The sequence below is a fragment of the Phasianus colchicus genome, chromosome 9, assembly GCF_987193195.1.
Source record: "Phasianus colchicus chromosome 9, bPhaCol1.hap1.1, whole genome shotgun sequence".
NCBI classification, from domain to species: Eukaryota; Metazoa; Chordata; class Aves; order Galliformes; family Phasianidae; genus Phasianus; species Phasianus colchicus.
Genome location: NC_143444.1, coordinates 14898652 through 14916499, shown reverse-complemented (window position 1 = coordinate 14916499; position 17848 = coordinate 14898652). Strand labels below are relative to the sequence as shown.

General features: G+C 39.7%; 2 protein-coding genes across 20 annotated transcripts in view; one reads left to right on the top strand and one right to left on the bottom strand.

Annotated features, from left to right (window-relative positions):
• PLPPR5 (phospholipid phosphatase related 5) overlaps positions 1-17848 on the bottom strand; it is a 202723-nt gene that overhangs the window by 123438 nt on the left and 61437 nt on the right. For 2 of the 19 annotated variants that reach the window (XM_090146293.1, XM_090146309.1), the window contains exon 1: positions 9563-10664. The exons of 9 other annotated variants lie outside the window; for them this stretch is intronic. In XM_090146293.1, coding sequence (XP_090002419.1) covers positions 9563-9817 — 255 coding nt within the window. In that variant the 5' untranslated portion in view covers positions 9818-10664. Of the gene's footprint in view, positions 1-3166; positions 3350-9562; positions 10665-17848 lie in introns of those variants that run through there. 8 more of the 19 variants (XM_090146290.1, XM_090146291.1, XM_090146289.1 and 5 more) reach the window with 7 other exon arrangements.
• PLPPR4 (phospholipid phosphatase related 4) overlaps positions 10723-17848 on the top strand; it is a 28987-nt gene continuing 21861 nt past the window's right edge. Inside the window, exon 1 of the mRNA XM_090146287.1 lies at positions 10723-10905. Within this exon, the coding sequence (XP_090002413.1) occupies positions 10828-10905 (78 nt within the window). The 5' untranslated portion in view covers positions 10723-10827. The remainder of the gene's footprint in view (positions 10906-17848) is intronic.

The window sequence follows — 17848 nt, the reverse complement described above, 5'->3', positions numbered from 1 at the left end:
GTCAGACTATCTGAACTTCAACAGGAACAAAGGGAAATATTCCTACACTCTTAACCAATTGCCATTAATTAAAGGTAAAATTTCTCATAGGATGCTAATCCTTTCTGTGGCCAAAGAAGTGTGTTAGATGCAGAAAAAAGTGGAAATAAATTATTACCATTATAGAGTTAAATGAGCTCATTTAAGGAACAGTAAAACGTACTAAGCAGTAATAAAAATATCACCTCCATCATATATTTTCCCACTTTTTAAGCATGTGATTTGTCATTGGTCACAGTTTCCTATTTATCATTATAATTTGTATCTGGAAAGCATTGTACAAGGGCAGGAAAGCAAATAATAGTAATAAAAAACCCATGAAAATTACATTCTACCAAACAAGAGCTGATATTGATGTTCAGTTGTCAGAGCCTCCTAAATCTCAAACAAATGCCTCAATCAACATATATGAACTGTTGGGGCTGGGAGGGAAAGGAGGAAGATGAAGCAAGCTTCACAATTGCATATTCAGATTAATTTGGAATTAAGAAAATACTGCAAGGGTTTTGTTTCTTTTAAAATCCAATAGTTTCTCTTTTAATTTTAGGTAGATTGAATATATAAACAGTTATATATTAGTGAAATATAGGGGTCATGCTGAAAACTGGGGAGGATGATATCCATTGGTCCATACAAGAAAAAGAGTTTCTTAAATAATTTCTGATATCTAATTAAGTTGCACATTACTTTGAGATCCTAGTAATTTAAATGCTGCAGGATTTTTAAAGTAATATTAGACAGAATGAATGACGTGCTTTCAGCAGATTCACAAGTGCTTGGGTTAAATAAATTGTGAAGCTCAATAACACTTTTTAACAATGCAAATCTCCAACAGTTTCCTGAATCTACAGCATTCTGCAGCAGCATCAGATCAGTCACTTTTCCTTGCTTTGTGGTCAGATGACAGCTTACTTGGATAGTTTTTCCATGGAAGACATTTTCTTGTTTTCTTCCATATTATTCTAAAGGAGCATCTACCTTCTTGTAGATCTCAGCATATAATTCATCAAGGTTCTCCCCAGGTTGAAACTCCCTGGGAACAGCTCCTGAAACTTCCTGGGCTGCACAGCATTCCCTCCCCAAATCAATTCATATGATTTACCCCAAGCATCTTCTTGTCTTTCCAGAAAGAACAGAGCAGAGCAGAGCATCAACAGCATCTGCCTTCAATCCCTTCACACAGACAACATTTACAACCCAATGAAATTATGCTGGCCCAATTTATTTAAAGGAGGTGTTATGTTTGTTTTATACACCTACAAAAGTGATGAGAAAGACTAATTTCTCTCAAATTACATGAGCAAAGCAGATGAGGAAACATAGTTCTCTGATCATACAGAAGCTATCAGGAAGTCAGATCTCAGTCTAGAAACACATTAGTAGGTGGAGGAGCATTCTGCAGCTGTATATATGGCAACAGGATAAATCTCTACCAACTAACCCACAGGACAGAGGAGCAGGCAGAAGCTATGGCTGTTAGAGTGCTTCTATTATTTATCATTGCTGAGTTCTTCCTCAGGAAATTACCACAGGCAGCAAAGAAGTGTACTTCAGTCTACCTCACTTACATCAGGTAACATTTTCACCATAAACTTCTCAGAATATATATGTAGTCATTTTCTTTTTAGACTGTGTCAAATTCAGGAACGACTGCTTAGGGATAGCCTGATGCTACATGGACAAACGTGAAACTAAAAATATTTGTTAAGTCATCAGATATGGCTAATCTCCTGCTCATCTCTGGTTCTTTTTTTTTTTTATCTCACTGTTGATGTTTAGAGGAGCAGCTATACAGGACAAGAACTTACTGCCAAATTGTGTTGTAAACTGCACAACTGCACACAGCTCAAGCAAATATACAGCCTCCATTTCTGCTTTGCCCTGTTGCTAAACTACTTTACATTTCCCACATATTCTACAAACTCTACAAGCTATCACAGGACAGGCAGATGGAAACTGAAGTTGGGACCATCAGCAATAACTGCCTACTCTCAAATGTCACCTGAAAAAAATTAGCAGGTTTCTGTAGGAACATATTAGAATGAGGAGTGAATTTAGATGCAGAGCTTAGAAGTTAGAAATTGTATATGGTAATATGCACATGCTCCCAAGCACACAAATACATCTATTTATCACAGCAGTCTACTTACTTAAATGAACTACTCATCAGTAATTGAGTATTTTTTAAGACAAGTTTTGAATGAGTACAGTCATAGAAAACACAACCTATGAAACTTCCAAGCACATATTGCACAGGCACAACTGTAAGCAGAACACGGTCCACATCACTCAAGTAACAAGCAAGCATCCCCATTTTCTGTGCAAGTTGCACCTAATAATTAACATCTCTAAAAACTCAGTGAAAAGGTCACAGTGGCTTGAATGCATTTAAGATATTCCAGCCAGAGAAAATGAAGAATTGCATTCAGAAAAACAAAACAAAACACCGCAACACTATCTTACACGATGGATGTCTTCTCATTACTACTTTCACCATTACTTACGATAATTTCCCTTCAGTTATTAAGCTAATACATTTAGTCTCTATCTTATTATTCTTTGTTTTTAGCTTCTGGCACAGGAAGAAATGGAAATTAGACCTAGTGGTCCAAGACAGTGGCAAGATTCAGAAGATGCCAGGTGTCATAGCCATTTCAGGTAAATTGTAACAGGACAGCTTACAAAATACGATTCCACCACGGTGCTAAAGAAATGTATGTTTTCTACTTCAGGATCTTCTAAGGCTGTTGTATTTTATACTAGCAGAAAGTAAGCTTCATAACTAAAATAATACATTCTTATTCTCCAAATGAAGAACCACAAACAGAACTTTTCTGTCAATATCATTGAACCTATATTGGACTTTTGTTAGCCTAACTATTCCAGGTATATCTGATCAAATAAGCTACTCCAGCAAAGTTAAGGTCTTCTAAAGGTCAGTCATATTTCATTTCTTCAGTTACAAAATAAGAGTAGTTTATGAATAAATATACTAAATCACAAGGTGCTTATTTACCATGAGTAATGTTGTAACGCAACAGTAAGAGCAGCAAGTTTCCAGCTACAGTAAGTGAGGACTTGTTCAAATAAGCTGTGGGCACAGAAACAAAGGAAAGAAGCTACTCACCTTCAGAAGGCCTCAAGTATACAGGGATCTCCAGCAAGATACCCTCACCTCCACTGCTAACCCTTAAATGAGGTCAGGGAAGCTGTGGATCCTGACTCCATCCCTTCCAGTCACTCTTGAGCATTACATGCAGCTGAACTCTCCTGGGTTGGCCCTGTCTTCCCACCTGGTGCTCAATCACTGCTTCAAGCCATGACTTAGCATTTCTGCTACACCATGATAAGCTAAATCAATATTTTAGATTAATAATATAATAAACCTTAATCTGAACACAAATTATCAGAATTCTCTGCTCAGCTGAGATTGAAAGCGAGTCCAATGTATTTGTTACAAAGCCTTTCACTTCCAGCTGACTTTAGCAGGCTAAGAGTAATTGCTATATTGCAGAGAATTGAACTTCAATTATTATAAACAATATTTTTTACCATAATTATTGTAAATAATTCACTATTTCCACTGAAATCACTCTTGGCATAAGAATTTTTTTTTTTAAAAAGCATACGTAATACATTCTTATGTGCTTCCCTGCATAACTGTAGAAGAGCAGCTTTATACACAGAAGCAGAGAGTAAATATTGCCCACAGATTTGTTCAGGTCAATAAAAGGAAATTTTGAACACTAATGAAATCCCAAAGCCAAATTCCTGGATTCATATTACTTCCTCTTGAATCTGTTTAACTATAACAATGTCAGGCAGATACTGATCAGAATGACTGTTTCAAAACCATTGCATTTAAACTTTGAATAATTTTGAATGCCTACCAACCATTCCAATTCTGTCCTATTCATAAGTTGTTTTTTATTTCAACACTAATCAAAACTAATTATTAACTGCTGATATTTTGGTAACTACATACAGCTTCCCTTTTCTTTAAGATTTTGTTTGTTGCTTTTTACCTAGAAAGTTTGAAATAACAGAGCAAAAGATTATTTGAATAACAGATAAACAGAGAAAAAAAGAGCCCAATTATATCATTGCAGAAACCAAATTATCGGCAATCAGTGATAATGCAGGCAATCTTGACTTCATTTTGAAAAACACATACTTTTCAGTTTCAAAGGCAGGAGCTGCTGCATTAGAAAAATCAAAGTGGCGTAAAATATAAGGTTACATATTTTTAAAAATAAGGTTATGTGCATAACACCCCTACTCAGGACTTGTGCTCTGAACTCCAAGAATATCCTTATCTGAGAAGCCCAGAAGCTTCTACTCTCCCATCACTCTACTCATCACACAGGGAAAACAAACAAACAAACAAACAAAAAAACTTTGATGTAGAATAAAAAAAAAATATTTATCTGGCTGTATTCAGCCTTTATTCATTGATAATGTATAGGAACTGGAGAGTATCCAAATAATTACATGCACAATTAAGGGTCACAGGGCTACACACGCTGCACATGGGCAGTGTTATCGACCTCAGCGTGTAGCAAATGCACATTCCCAGGAAGCACTGCAGCTGCTGAATGCATGCAAACAGCCAGCAGAATACATGCTCAGTAGATTCCAGCATACGACAACAGGATTGCAATCTGCAGGTTCTCCTGATATTGAAAAAAGATTGAGCACTGCAGTGTTAACTGTTGAGCCAAATGTCTTTCTGCCTGACCTTCATATTCTGCACTAGAAACTATCCAGAGTACCACAGCATGTCTGAGATGTGTACCTATCAGGCATTCAGCTGCTCAGCAGGCACAACTGCTAGACAAAATTTCGCAACAACAACTGCAAAATCCTCAGTTATTTTCACTGATGGTTTTTGTGCAGCGCTGTGTGTAACATTAATTAATAACGAGTTTTTCTACTGCCTGATGTAAAATTTTTTCATGGAAAATGTCATGTACATTTTAAAAAATATATGCATTTCATCATTTTCCTTTCTTTATTAGTTCAGTGATAGTTTTCTGGTGCCATATGCTATAAACAGTTAATGTTAACACATAACTGAGTGTTATTGTGAAACTGCAGCCATTTTCAGCTGACATTTTCACTCCAATATCACTTTGCATCTAAGTGCATCACTTTGCACCTTAAGACTCCATACATGCATAAAAACATTTTTATAGCACGCATACAGATATGATAGGTTTTTAAGACATTGTTTTAATAACTAACAGTGAAAATGAGTGATTAATGGTGGAGGAAAGGAGTTTTCTTCAGTTCTGAGGCCACCTGATTTATGCCCTTGACAACCAACAGCACTGTAATTACAGGCTTTCAAAATAATTGATGCTCTCATTGGAAAATTAATGTTGGACTTCAATACTGCAAAGATTTAAAAAAGTCTCTTGTGAACTTGAAACATCTAAGAACACTCTGAAAATAAATATTTTAGTATTTTAGATACTTCTCCTGTTACCTCCTATGAATAAGTCACTATCTTGCTTTTATCACTGAATGCTAAATTTCTTTCACAAAGCCATGAACACGGTTTGTCTTGTTCACAGAATTTGAAGCATACATTTTTTCATTAAAATCTACTCTAATATTGTGCTAATGCATACTACTTTAAGAAAAACATTTTTGAGAGGGAAGATATTTAAATTGGAAAACCATAACAGAATCTGAGAAATGGCAAAACTAAGGTCATATACAAATATGCAGTAATCAGGATGGGCTAGATTAACATCAGCAGGTGACCATAGCAGCACTCCTCCAAATATCAGATGTATATCAGCACTTTTCTGACATGGTGTTTGATACAAACTTCAGGGCAAACAGGAATCCTGCTAGACCTCTGCATTTCCATTTAAACCAGTGTGTACTATGGCTAATTACATGGCTGCAGTTTTCCACTCGACCTCTGCCTCAACTCGTGCAGCAAATGGCTGATGTTTAATTAGCTGATTAGAAGCAACTTGCCCAGAGTCAAGCAAAACGTATGTGGCAGAAAGCTACTGCAGAAATACAGATTTGTAATTCATTGATATATACTTGAAGTTGCATATAAGAGCCAATGATATTCCAGAAGCAGTCTGGGATTTTCACATTCTGTGATGTATGCAGGTAACCAAGTATAAGCTAATATTAGCATCAGAATAAAAGCTTATCAGGCATGTCGTACATAAACTTATTTTACCATATCCCACATCAGCCATGCAAAATGCAGCTTCACTAAAAGCCACATAAACGCTCAGTGCTAAACCTGACACAAAAGGGAACCATTCATACAAACCACAGTCCAGCCTTATGTTTCCACAGTCGCACAGCTTCCAAACCAAAACAGGCCCAAGGCCAAAAAGCACAGGCACATATGTCTGCAAAAACACTATATAGGTGTGTTCATAGATGGTATTTAAAGCCACAGATTCAGAAGAATGATCCTATCATGACTCATGCAAAACATGCAAAATTCCTTTTCTAGACCAAACACTGCAGTGTAAAAAGCAGCAGAGAAGACAAGAATCATTCAGTCATATGCTGCTTTAAAGCTGTGACCTATATCTAGTAGTCAAAGAAAAGACTTCAGAAAATAGAGCTTTACAGCAACAGGAGATTATTAGGCATGGTAGAGAAACAATTGCTTGACGCAATTACAAATTCAAAGCAGATTTAAACTCCTCCAGCTGCACTGTGGATCTTTTGTATGTTTTAAACATGTTCCACTATGGATCTCCCAGTACTGTCAGAGACTTTTATCCAAGAGTGCTCTGCGCTGCACACACAGGACTTACAGGTGGGTCAAAAATTTTGCCTTAATATGAAAAAAATCAGAAAAGAAGAATCTTGAATCTATTAAAACCTAGTGCTAATAAGTAAAGAGATGTCCTTGCTATCATTCAGCTATCCAAATTTGTTATATTTTCCTTTGATTTTTCCCATTTATCAGGTGCATCTGCAGGATCCCTTGATAGGATGCTAGAAAAGATGTTGGCTTTGTGATCTGACATGGATTTTGTCTTGGGAGCCACCATTTTGTTTCCTCCAAATCTCAGGCTATATCAAAGCAGGTGCACCAAAGCTTAGAAAGCCTATCAATGAAATAATTTTAAAAACTTCTACATCACAACCACAACAACTCTTTAAATATATGACTGTAAAATAACCAATATCTCTCACTCACACAGGGCAGACTTACTTATGGAGTAACATGTGAATTCAATACTCAAAGCAAATTCCCCCAGCCAGACGTTTTCCTGAGGGATTGAGGAAAAAAAAGAATATATATATATATATGTGTGTGTGTCTGAATATATAAATATATACACACACTTCTGCATTTCTGAATTCAGTTGTGTCAAGCAAAGCAGAACAGCAAAGACCAGTTCCCATATGCCACTTTTTCTCCAGAAGAGGATTACTGTTTTAATATGAGCCCATATTATCTATTCCATGCTTAGGGGGAAAAAAAAAAAGCAAAAAAAAAGCAAAAACAAAGGCAAGTAATCCATCCCTACAACATGAAAGAGTTAACCCTGGTCCATGCCCTAGAAATGACCTTTGAGCAGGAAAATTGAGGGGCAGCCAGAGGAAAGGAGGTTTCCTTCGACTATCAAGCAACAGTAACTGCAGCTGCAGCCTCTGGCCAAACTTCTGCTTTCTACAAACCATTCAGTGCCATTGTCTGATCAGTGGATCTGCAGAGCCATGAATCTGTTGGCTCTCTGCCCATTCTATTTCTTTCCTCAAACTATTTCATTCTGCACCTGCAAGGGTATTTATCCAGTGATATAGCACAGGTCAGTGCTTATGCAGTGTGTTTTCCTTTCCCATGGAAGCAGTGGCACTACAGTGACTGCCTGTGCCCAGTGCTTACCAAAGCCTAGGAATAGACAAACTTTGATTCAGAAGGAAATGAGTAGCTGGATAAAGAGATGATGACCTGCAGTTAAGTTCTCTACAGTGCACCTTTGCCAACACACCGGGCTATGCAGGAAAGTCATTTCATACCATGTTTCTAACAACTGTCATGGTTGCTCTCTGCCTAAGAACTGCAAGGAACAGTTCTTTCTTCACTTAAAGAAGGTCCATCAATAATACTTCTTTAGCAGGAGGATGGTTTTGCATCAAGGAGAGTTTTTACAAATCAGCTTGAAATCACCAGAGGCACTCACTGACAGCCAAGTTTTCTTTTTGTTGGAGCAAGAATAAATCTCTTGTCTTAAAATCTTATTCCAGATGAGTCAGAAGAGGCTTACACTCCAGATCTTCGCATTTTATCTTCTAGTTCCCTGACTTCTTTGATACTTAAAATTCTTCCAAGAACTCAGTTGGTCTTGCTGAAGCAAACCATAAGCAGTTTTATGCTTCAAACAAGGAAAAAGGAAAAAGGAAAAAGGAAAAAGGAAAAAGGAAAAAGGAAAAAGGAAAAAGGAAAAAGGAAAAAGGAAAAAGGAAAAAGGAAAAAACAGTTTTCTGCTTTATGCTCACATATTTCCATGACACTTTCTTGTTACAAAGATTGCTCAAAGGTGGGTAAAAAGCCATTAGCATTAATACAGATACTGCACTTATGACTATTCTGCACATAGACAGTATGCATAAGTCATGCATCATCATGCTTCCTTCTAAGACTATCTTGACTGAGATAAACAGGAAGTATTTTCTGAATCTTTTTACTACCAATACTTTTTACTTTGGGAAACCACACAGCTAAAATAGTCTTTAACACAGTGACATATCCTTGGCCAGTGCTGACTACCTATTTCCCCCACCATACAGCCACCTTCTTTAGGAACACATGTATATTATTTCCTACAGTTGCTTCACTTCTGCCAAATCATATACAAGCCTCCTCTTAACTCCCTCAACCAGAACATTTACAAAACAGTGAGATACAAAACCAAAGAACTAACACAAATCTTCCTGCTCCTAAGCATTCACATGCCTCATACCACACACCTATTTATAGCAAAAATTTGCAAAATAGAGGCAGGCTCCCTGTGTTTTACTGTACCTATCACAGTTAGACTCTTAATTAGCCTTTAGTTACTACAATAACAACATAATTAACAACAGCTTTTGTAAGCTTCTAGAATTAAATAACCATGTGAGATCTCAGTTCATTCTACCACAAAGCATCCTGTCCTTCGTATTCTTCCAGAGTGAAGCAATCCACATGGTAAACAAAATACTCATCAGTAATTTTTGATAGATTGCACTCATGACTTCCAAGCCAGACTCATGACTTCTGAACAAGTGAGGCTGATACAGTAAGTGCAACTCTAAGTGGCTAATCAGTCATTAACTACTACAACTGGGAAACAACAATTTGACGTTAGCAAAATCTTGCTGAACTTTTGCTGTTTTATGTGGAGTAAGCCAACAGCAAGGCCAACCAAAAGGGACATTTTCAACTTAAAGACTAGAATACAAATCTGTAAGAACCAAAACCAGACACACACACACTGCCCAGAATCATGCCCTGGAATATGGCTGATAGCCAAACACAAACCTCCTTTGCTCCTGGAATCCCTCCTGGGTACCTCCTCTGCCCAGAGTCCCCACTGCCTCCTCTTTTCCAGTCACCGTAAGCCGCTGGTACCTTTGAGGCCAGGAAAGCCCCAGAACTCCAGGCTGACAGAGCTAGGACAAGATCACACATTGGCATGGCAACCCGTTGCAGCTCTGAAGAGTCTTTTTCAATGGAAGTCAGATTATGGATTTGCTTTCCACACTTTACTGCAGGCATGAAGAGTGACAACTGCATTCGTATGTTTAATATCTCGTGAAACTTTGGTTGTCCGAGGGACTGCTGGAAAAAAGAAGGGACTAGTGGAATCTTCACTTTCTCTGCCACAGCATGCTGGCTACAGCATTAAGGTCCATTTGGAGACTGAACAAGGCAGCACATTATTTCCCATACTCCTCAAAGCAGGAGGCACAGGAAATGAAACAGCACCTTTTGAGTCACACTTCTTTCATTGACTGGTAAAGCTATATGCCACAGCACAAGCTTACAGGTACAAGATGAGCACTACAGCACACATCATTAATGTGCTATAGTGGAATGACAAGGCTACCTCATTCACAGAAGTCTGCAGGCCATATCCAGGATACCTCTCATTGACATCACCAGAAGTTCGCCTGAGAAAAGGCTGCAAGCTTTGATCCATAGATAGGATCTCAAAGTACCACACTTCACCATGGAAACAATTGTTCAGGTTAACTCCATTCCTTTTAAGGCTGCAGCGGGAATTGCACCACGGACTCCACACATTAGAGAAACCACACGCTCGGTTTTGCCCTGGGTCCCATCCCCACGTCCCCTGACTGGCACGAGGGCTGGGTGAGGTGTCATCAACGAGAGGAGCTCACGCAGAGTGCATCTGCACGAGAACGTCGACCGTATAGGAACGCTGTTCCCACTGCCATCCCACTGCTGTTTCCCAAAGACCGAAGCTCCAGTGTCACCCTGCATCAGCCCCGCGCACCCTCACGCCCGCCGGGATCTCGCGCAGGTGTCTCAGCCCCGCACTGCCCATTTGCCGCTCTCTTGCCGGCCGCAGCCAGAGCTCCCCTGGCTCCGAAAGGGGCTTCCCCTCCCTCTCGGCCGCCCGCGGACCCCGCAGCGAAGCAGTTAAGCGGCCGGGCCCCCGCCGCTCCTGACGTCAGCCCGGCGCGGGGACGCGCTGGCGGCGGCGGGCGAAGGAGACCGCGGCGGGCGGCTGCCAGCGGCCGGGGAGCGCTGCCGCGGGGCCGCCCGCAGCGCCCGCCAGCATGTCCGCCAAGGAGCGGCCGAAGGGCAAAGTGACCAAGGACAGCGTCACCCTCCTGCCCTGCTTCTACTTCGTGGAGGTGAGCGACCGCCCGGCGCCTCGGGGAGGGACGGCTCCGGGTGCGGGGCTGGCGGCGGGGAGAGGAGGGCACCGCGGGGCGCTCCGCCGGGCAGCGCCGCTCTCCACGAGCGGAGGGAGCGCGGCTCAGCGCAGTACTCGCAACGCGGGGTGCGGCATCCTCGCGCCGCGCTTTGCCTTTCCCGCAATCAGCGGCGAAGCCTACCGCGAAGAGCTGGCGTTTTTTAGGGAGAATTATTTCTCAGAGTTGCTCGGACGCGAAAAGGCTATTTAAGCAAATGGTGCCGCGTACACAGGGACCTCTCGAGAGGAAGACATGTTTCGAGAAGAGCTTCTAGGCGAACGCCGCTTGCGTTTCTTTGGCGGAATAGAAGTCACATTCGGAAAGCAATGCTCAGGAAAATGGAAATGTTCTTAAAATGATTATCAGTGGTGTCCTTCTGTCGACCCCTGGATTACGTGCTATCTCTAACAGAGCTAAAAATGCTTGTGCTAGAATGGAATGAGGTTCTGTGCACATCTTAAAGAGCAAAACCTGCTATGGCAGCTCAGCTGGTAGCAGGTGCAGTTGCAGAGGCGTTCTGCTCCATGCGTCGCTTGCAGGCATTACGCTGCCTGGGGAGCTACAGCCGGGTAGGTGCTGCTAGAAGATCACAGGTAGGCACGGGCTAAGCTTAGGAAGTAAAAATGGTTTATGGATTGTGCACAGTGTTTCACATGACCTCATTAACAGGAAGGCGACTGAAGCACGGTGAGGCATCGTGTAACATCTCAGGGCAAGATGGTAAAGAATTTAATGGTAAAATATGGTATAAGAATTAATTATAACTGGCAGGTTAAATAAAGATATGAACATAAACACAGTACTTAATGTATGAAATATAAAAACAATAAAATATATATATATATTTTTTAATGAGGAAGTATAGAGAAAGAATTATTTTAAGCTACATTTGAAGGGCTTTGGAGGCACTCTGGAAGGTAAAAAAGATAAATACCAGAAGGAGTTTCAAATAACACAGGCATCTCTATCACCTTCCCTCCCTGAGCACCTGGACGTGACTGGGAGCTAACCCAAAGTAAACAGCACCCACTGGAAAGCTTTGCACAAGCTCCTCATATGGAAGCATCATGCATATCCTATCATTATACTAGGCCTGCTCAAGAAATACTCTTTGATGAAAGGAGGTTGCTGTGTCATACAATTTACGTTAGCTTTGCATAGGAGGGAGAACTGAAAATTGGAAAAGTTCCTACAAAGTCAGGGGCATCCTAACTCTGCACCATCCTTGTTGCTTGGGGAATCCAAAAGGATGAGAAATTATTAGACCACATCTTGGGAATAACTGTGATACAATGTAGGCACAATGTAGAGATTCTGGAAGACACAACAGAACCACACTGTTTGGTGGGCTGTGCTTTGGCCTGCATCGAGATGAGATGAGTTATAGAGTGTGAATTACAAAATGTGTCCCTGCTGCTCACAAGAGTTGCCTTTTATAATATTAATGCCATACTTGTAGTTCCCCTAGAAGCTCCCTGTAGCTGTTACAAGGAATAATGCAAATGATCCTGCAAGAAGTGCAGAAATTAGACTGCGCTCTTTGTACTGTTCCCACAAGAAGCAGGTGGGTTCTCCATTCTACGTTCTAAAAATCTTCAACAGGCCACCTACAGTTGGAAGTCAAAAGCAGGGGAAGTTGGTGCTGTGAAGCCTCTTCAGTGCCCCACTGCACTGAGAGGGAGTAGAGTTCATGGTTAAGAGTGGGCTAGGACTTCTACGTGATTCCTTCACAGGAACAGAACCTAGAAGCTGCAGGAGCCCTTTTCCCTGAGAACTGAGTTCTAACTGTTGAACTGCAGACTTATGCCCCTTCTTGAGACAGTGAACATCCACATTTAGGTATTCAATACAAATAAGAGCAACAATTAGGAGGGGGAAAAAAAACTGCCATCCACCTGAGCCTATCCATCAATTAGGAAAATCTGAGCTCCTCTCCAATTGCAGAGCAGGAGGACTTGAATCAATTTCCCACATTTTAGGTGAGTACACAAATCATTTGAGTGAACTGGTGGCAGCAATTCAGAGGGTATTTAAACAGTTTGTATTTCTTATGTACACCTACCCTGAATTTACCCACATGCACACTAACTCTGATCAGACTGATGGCAATGACTTCCTGGAGCTTTGCTGCACAGGCAGATGCCATCACACAAGCAGCATCAGAAAAAGGAAAGGATGGCTTACATTCCTCTGTTGTGACTGGCTCAAGGAGAACAAAAGACTGAGTTATACTTATATAAAGGGATTAAATCAAATATAATTTCACTGGCATTAGAAATTTCCAAATGCAATTGACAGAGGGATTTGACTGATATTGCTATGTCATATAGATCTTCTTTGTAAGCAGGAGGTTAGTCCCTACTATGATCCTACAAAGGCCAACTAAATAAAAACAAAACTTACCCAATTTGATTAATTCTTTCTCAATTTTAAAGCTTTTAATATTATGAATTGGAGTTGAAATGATGATGAGAAATGAGATTTTTAGCTCACTCCTCTAAATGCTATCTTTTTTTTCCCCCTCTGCCACCCACTCACTTCCATTTTGCCTGTTCTGTTCATATCAGAAAGGCCCATCTTCACTACAAATTGCAGTGAATAAGCACAGAAAATTAAGTTTGCACCTTCAAACAAACAAACAACAACAAAAAAAAATCAGTATTCTGTCTCTCATATAGCATCAGGACCTAGAAAATCTAGGCTAAAGAAAAAATAACTTGTTTAGAAAATAAGTTATGATGTATTTGTAAAATACATATTATTTTTCTCTCAAGCATTATACAAAAGGTGAGAAAGAATTATGTTGGGACAAAGAGGAAATCTTCCGAGGAAGATAGTATACAATTAAAGAGGAAAAATAACCCTCTATTAACTGATGTATTTCAGGCATGAGAGAGTAAAGAACAGGTAAAAAACAGATTTTCTGCTTCAGAAGGATTTGATATTTAGAAATAAGAGCAAATATAGCTCTGACACTGAGGTTTTACTGCTCTTATGATCCTTATGAATATGTCATGTATGAGAATACAAATAAATGAAAGTGTTTAATGGCAGCAACTTCAATAATTGGAAAAAATGTAAGCAGTCCAATTGACAGTTAACTTTAAAAAAAAATATTGTGGGCCCAACTTTCATTTCAGTCTACTTTAAAAATATCAAACTAGCAGATTTTAATACAACATATTTATAACTTAAAACAAATATACCATTTTTAAAATCAATGTTATCACTGGAGCTATTCCTCATTTACACAGGAATGCAAAAGGAGAATCACATTAGAGCTTCAGAAGGCATAGAAATCAGAAGGAAATAAAAATTTGAAAGGAAGAGATGGAGCTTCAAAAAAATTTGGATGCATCATCTTCCAAAAAAAAAATCAGAGGCAAACAAGTGAGCATTATAAAATCAGAACACATTTTCAGTAACATTTTCAATTTCATGATTCATAAAATAAAAACTCATCAATTTACCCTATTGTACTATAATAATTCTTTAGAGGCATTTGAAAATGCTGGTAAGACTTCTGCTTAGCAGTACCTCTGATCCTGAGAGCTGAATAGTTTTATATTGCCTTGTGCATCTCAATTACCTGAGGCATGTGGTAATGAGCACTGCCAGGCAGCCTGGCCTGTTTTATTCCTAATTACAGTTGTGACATTTTAGGGTTCTGTAGACTCTATGGGATGTCTGAGCTTTGTTTGTATAGCTGGAAAAGTCAAAGCTTGCAATGAAAATTCAAAGTCCCTCTGGCTTAGTGGGATGCCTTAAGAAGTCCGTCCTTATGGGAGATATTGAAAATCAGTACTTCCTGGAAAAAGTTTCACTCTTTGAAATTGTTTCTCTTCAGCGAAGAGTACATTCAGAGTACATTATAAGTACATCCACTTGCAGAAAAAAAATCATATAACCTATGTTATAGAAGACCTTCAAGGCCATCAAGTCCACCCACCAACCTAAACCTACCAAGTCCCATCACCAAACCAGATCCCTTAATGCCATGTTTACACTTCTCTTGAATACTTCCAGGGATGGGGACTCCAACATTTTCCCAGGCATCCTGATCATTTCTTGATTAAATATAAACATCTCCCATTTTAATACAAATTTGGAAAATTTCCAAAGCTACATAGTTTCTATTACTGAGAGAATAGCCATGATTTAGAGGCAGGAGAGATATATTCTTGGTGAAATAAAAAGACTCTTCACCTGTGTCCTCTCACTTCAAAAAATCCTGGTTTATACCCCTTAAGTCACAATGAATTTTGCCTTTGACTTCAGTGGCACTATTGCATTACTGTGTGTCTCACATGTGGGAATGCTGAAGGACATAGTGTCCTGAGTGATCACTTAGGTTTTCCCAGTCCCCAGAGGGGATGGAATTTTTCTAACAGTGGCATGAGCAGAAAGCACAAGTATCTGTTATGACCGTAGGAATCCAGCCTGCAAAACACAGGTCATCAGCCTCCACTGAAATAAATATATGCAGGGAATATTCATTGTGTCTTAGCACCAAACACTTCCTTTCCTTCTGCTTCTAATATATACTGGCAGACTAGGTTTGAAATGTCAGATGTTTGTACACATCAGTAGGTAGCCCTATGCCACCTCTCAGTCACATCTGGAGGGTTTTATGTAGCTATTCAGCTATGCATGACCCACCACATTTAAATTATGCATTTTTTCACCTCAAAGTTGTGCACAAGAGTGATTGTACAAGATAAAAAGTAAGAGGAAGAGCAGTGATTAGAATAAATGCATAGGGAGAATGCGCTCTAGGACTGAATCTTCCTTCCTAAGAACAAAATGTTTGTATCTAGTGCAAGAATTAAACTATACTGCTGTTACTTGGAGGCCCATTTCTATCTAAGTAGGTTTTCTGCTATATTTGAATTAGTCTTAGGGGAAAAAACTCACGCACAAACTGTAGAAAATGAAATTATCCCCATGCTGTGGAAGTAGCACAATGCTTTATGTGTATATTGCTTTTTCTCTCAGAAGAGCCTACAAGGTGCGAGGGAATGGGAAGGAGAAATACACTTAAGAGTCTGCTCACTGAGCTGACCTTGTGATGTGACTGACTCACACAGGATAGACATAAGATTTGCATATAACATTGCATTAGACCAGCATCCCCAAAATACTAAGGGCCAGTCTGAGATTTGAAGAAGCTGCTATTCAGAGCAACTGGCATTCACTGACTAAACTGTCAATGCTATATCCTCCCCATCACTTCTTCATCTACAGAAGAGCTGTTCAGCTTGCATACTACTAGCTTTTAGATGAGCAGAAAAGAGTGGCACAAAGGAGGGGCCAAGGCTGTGCTGATACTGTCCTGAGAAAAAAAAATAATAATGCCACATGTTAGATCTCCCTCTGTGTTTGGCTACTTGCTTTGCCAAAGTAGAGTTTAAGTCATTCGTGATGAAAGAGAAGCTTGTTCTTTTTTCAGTCCTTCATCCATCCTAGATCTTCCAGATCTAATACCCAGTAGTAAAAGGAGGACTTAGTATGTTAGAAATCAAAGGAGATCCATTTTCCAAACAATTAAATGTTCCAAAAATAGAAATATTTATGACTCTTTCTGTGATTTCCTTCTATAGTTGTTAAAAATCTGCAGCCAAAATTAAAAATTAAGTTACCAAAGAGCATGGGAGTGAGCCACTGGAGAAAGGTTGACACCCACAGATTTTATTTATTTATTTATTTTTGTATGAGAGCTTCTCTGAAAGTAATGCCTCCTATTTCATGATTTCCCAGAGTGTCAAAGGCAGATGGTGAAGGTCTGGCAGCAGAGGCTGAACCTTTCTGCCAATATTCCATCACATTTTGCTGTTGTGCAATAGATGGCACTTGTGTCACCACTATGAGACTGAGTCAAAACAGCAGTCCATGGAATGGCACCATGCAAATTCCTCATCAAAGATAAAGTTCAAGATGCAGCCTTCAGTGAGTAAGATGATGCTCACTGTCTTTTGGGATAGGAAAGGGGTGATCCTTCTGGATTGATTTCCTGGAACCCAGATAAACCATCAACTCTGACTGCTATAACACAACACTGACTTAGGTGAAGACTTCCTGAGAAGGCCAGAGAAGACGACAACCCTTCTCTTGCAATACAAGAACACCAGAACCCATACCAGTTTCAAGACTGCAGGGCACATAGCTAGTCTTGGCTGGACTGTGATATCACACCCAGCAGATAGTCTGGATCTGATGCCTTCTGACTTGCTTCTATTTGGGCCATTAAGAGATGGACTTTGTGAGCAACATTTTCCTAGCAGTGATGCCATCATAGCTGCTGTGAAACAGTGGGTCACCTCTGCTGGTGCAGATTTTTACGAGCACAACACCCAGGCTCTCGTTCACCACCAATGAAAATGTACAACTAACGTTTCCAAATACTGCTTTGTAGCTGAGAATTTATCTATCAAATAGCCTTATTGTGCTCTTTGTATCTGTTGTAGTGGAAATAATAGGCAGCATTACTTTCAGGGTGACCTGTGTATGCATGAAACAGTGTATTTTGGAGAGTAGAATAAATTGTAACATTATGTAGGGACATGCAGCTTTAACTGCTAGATCTTTTTACTTTTTTAAGTAAACTTCTAGCTGAAACTTAGTAGCATTTCAACCTTCAAAAAGCCAGAAATGTTGCTGTTCTTGTTTTTACTATAACTCCACAGTAGCAACTATAAAAGAAGTCTCAGAATCAAAAGGGTGTGCAGTAGCTTAAGTCTCACTGTGGTTACCCATTGATTATAACTAATAAATAATCATAATTAACAATAATCATAAGTAATGTAATGAATCATCAACTATATTGACCTGGTGTAGGGATCCTGCTTTGGCAGGGGGGTTGGACTCGATGATCTCTGGAGGT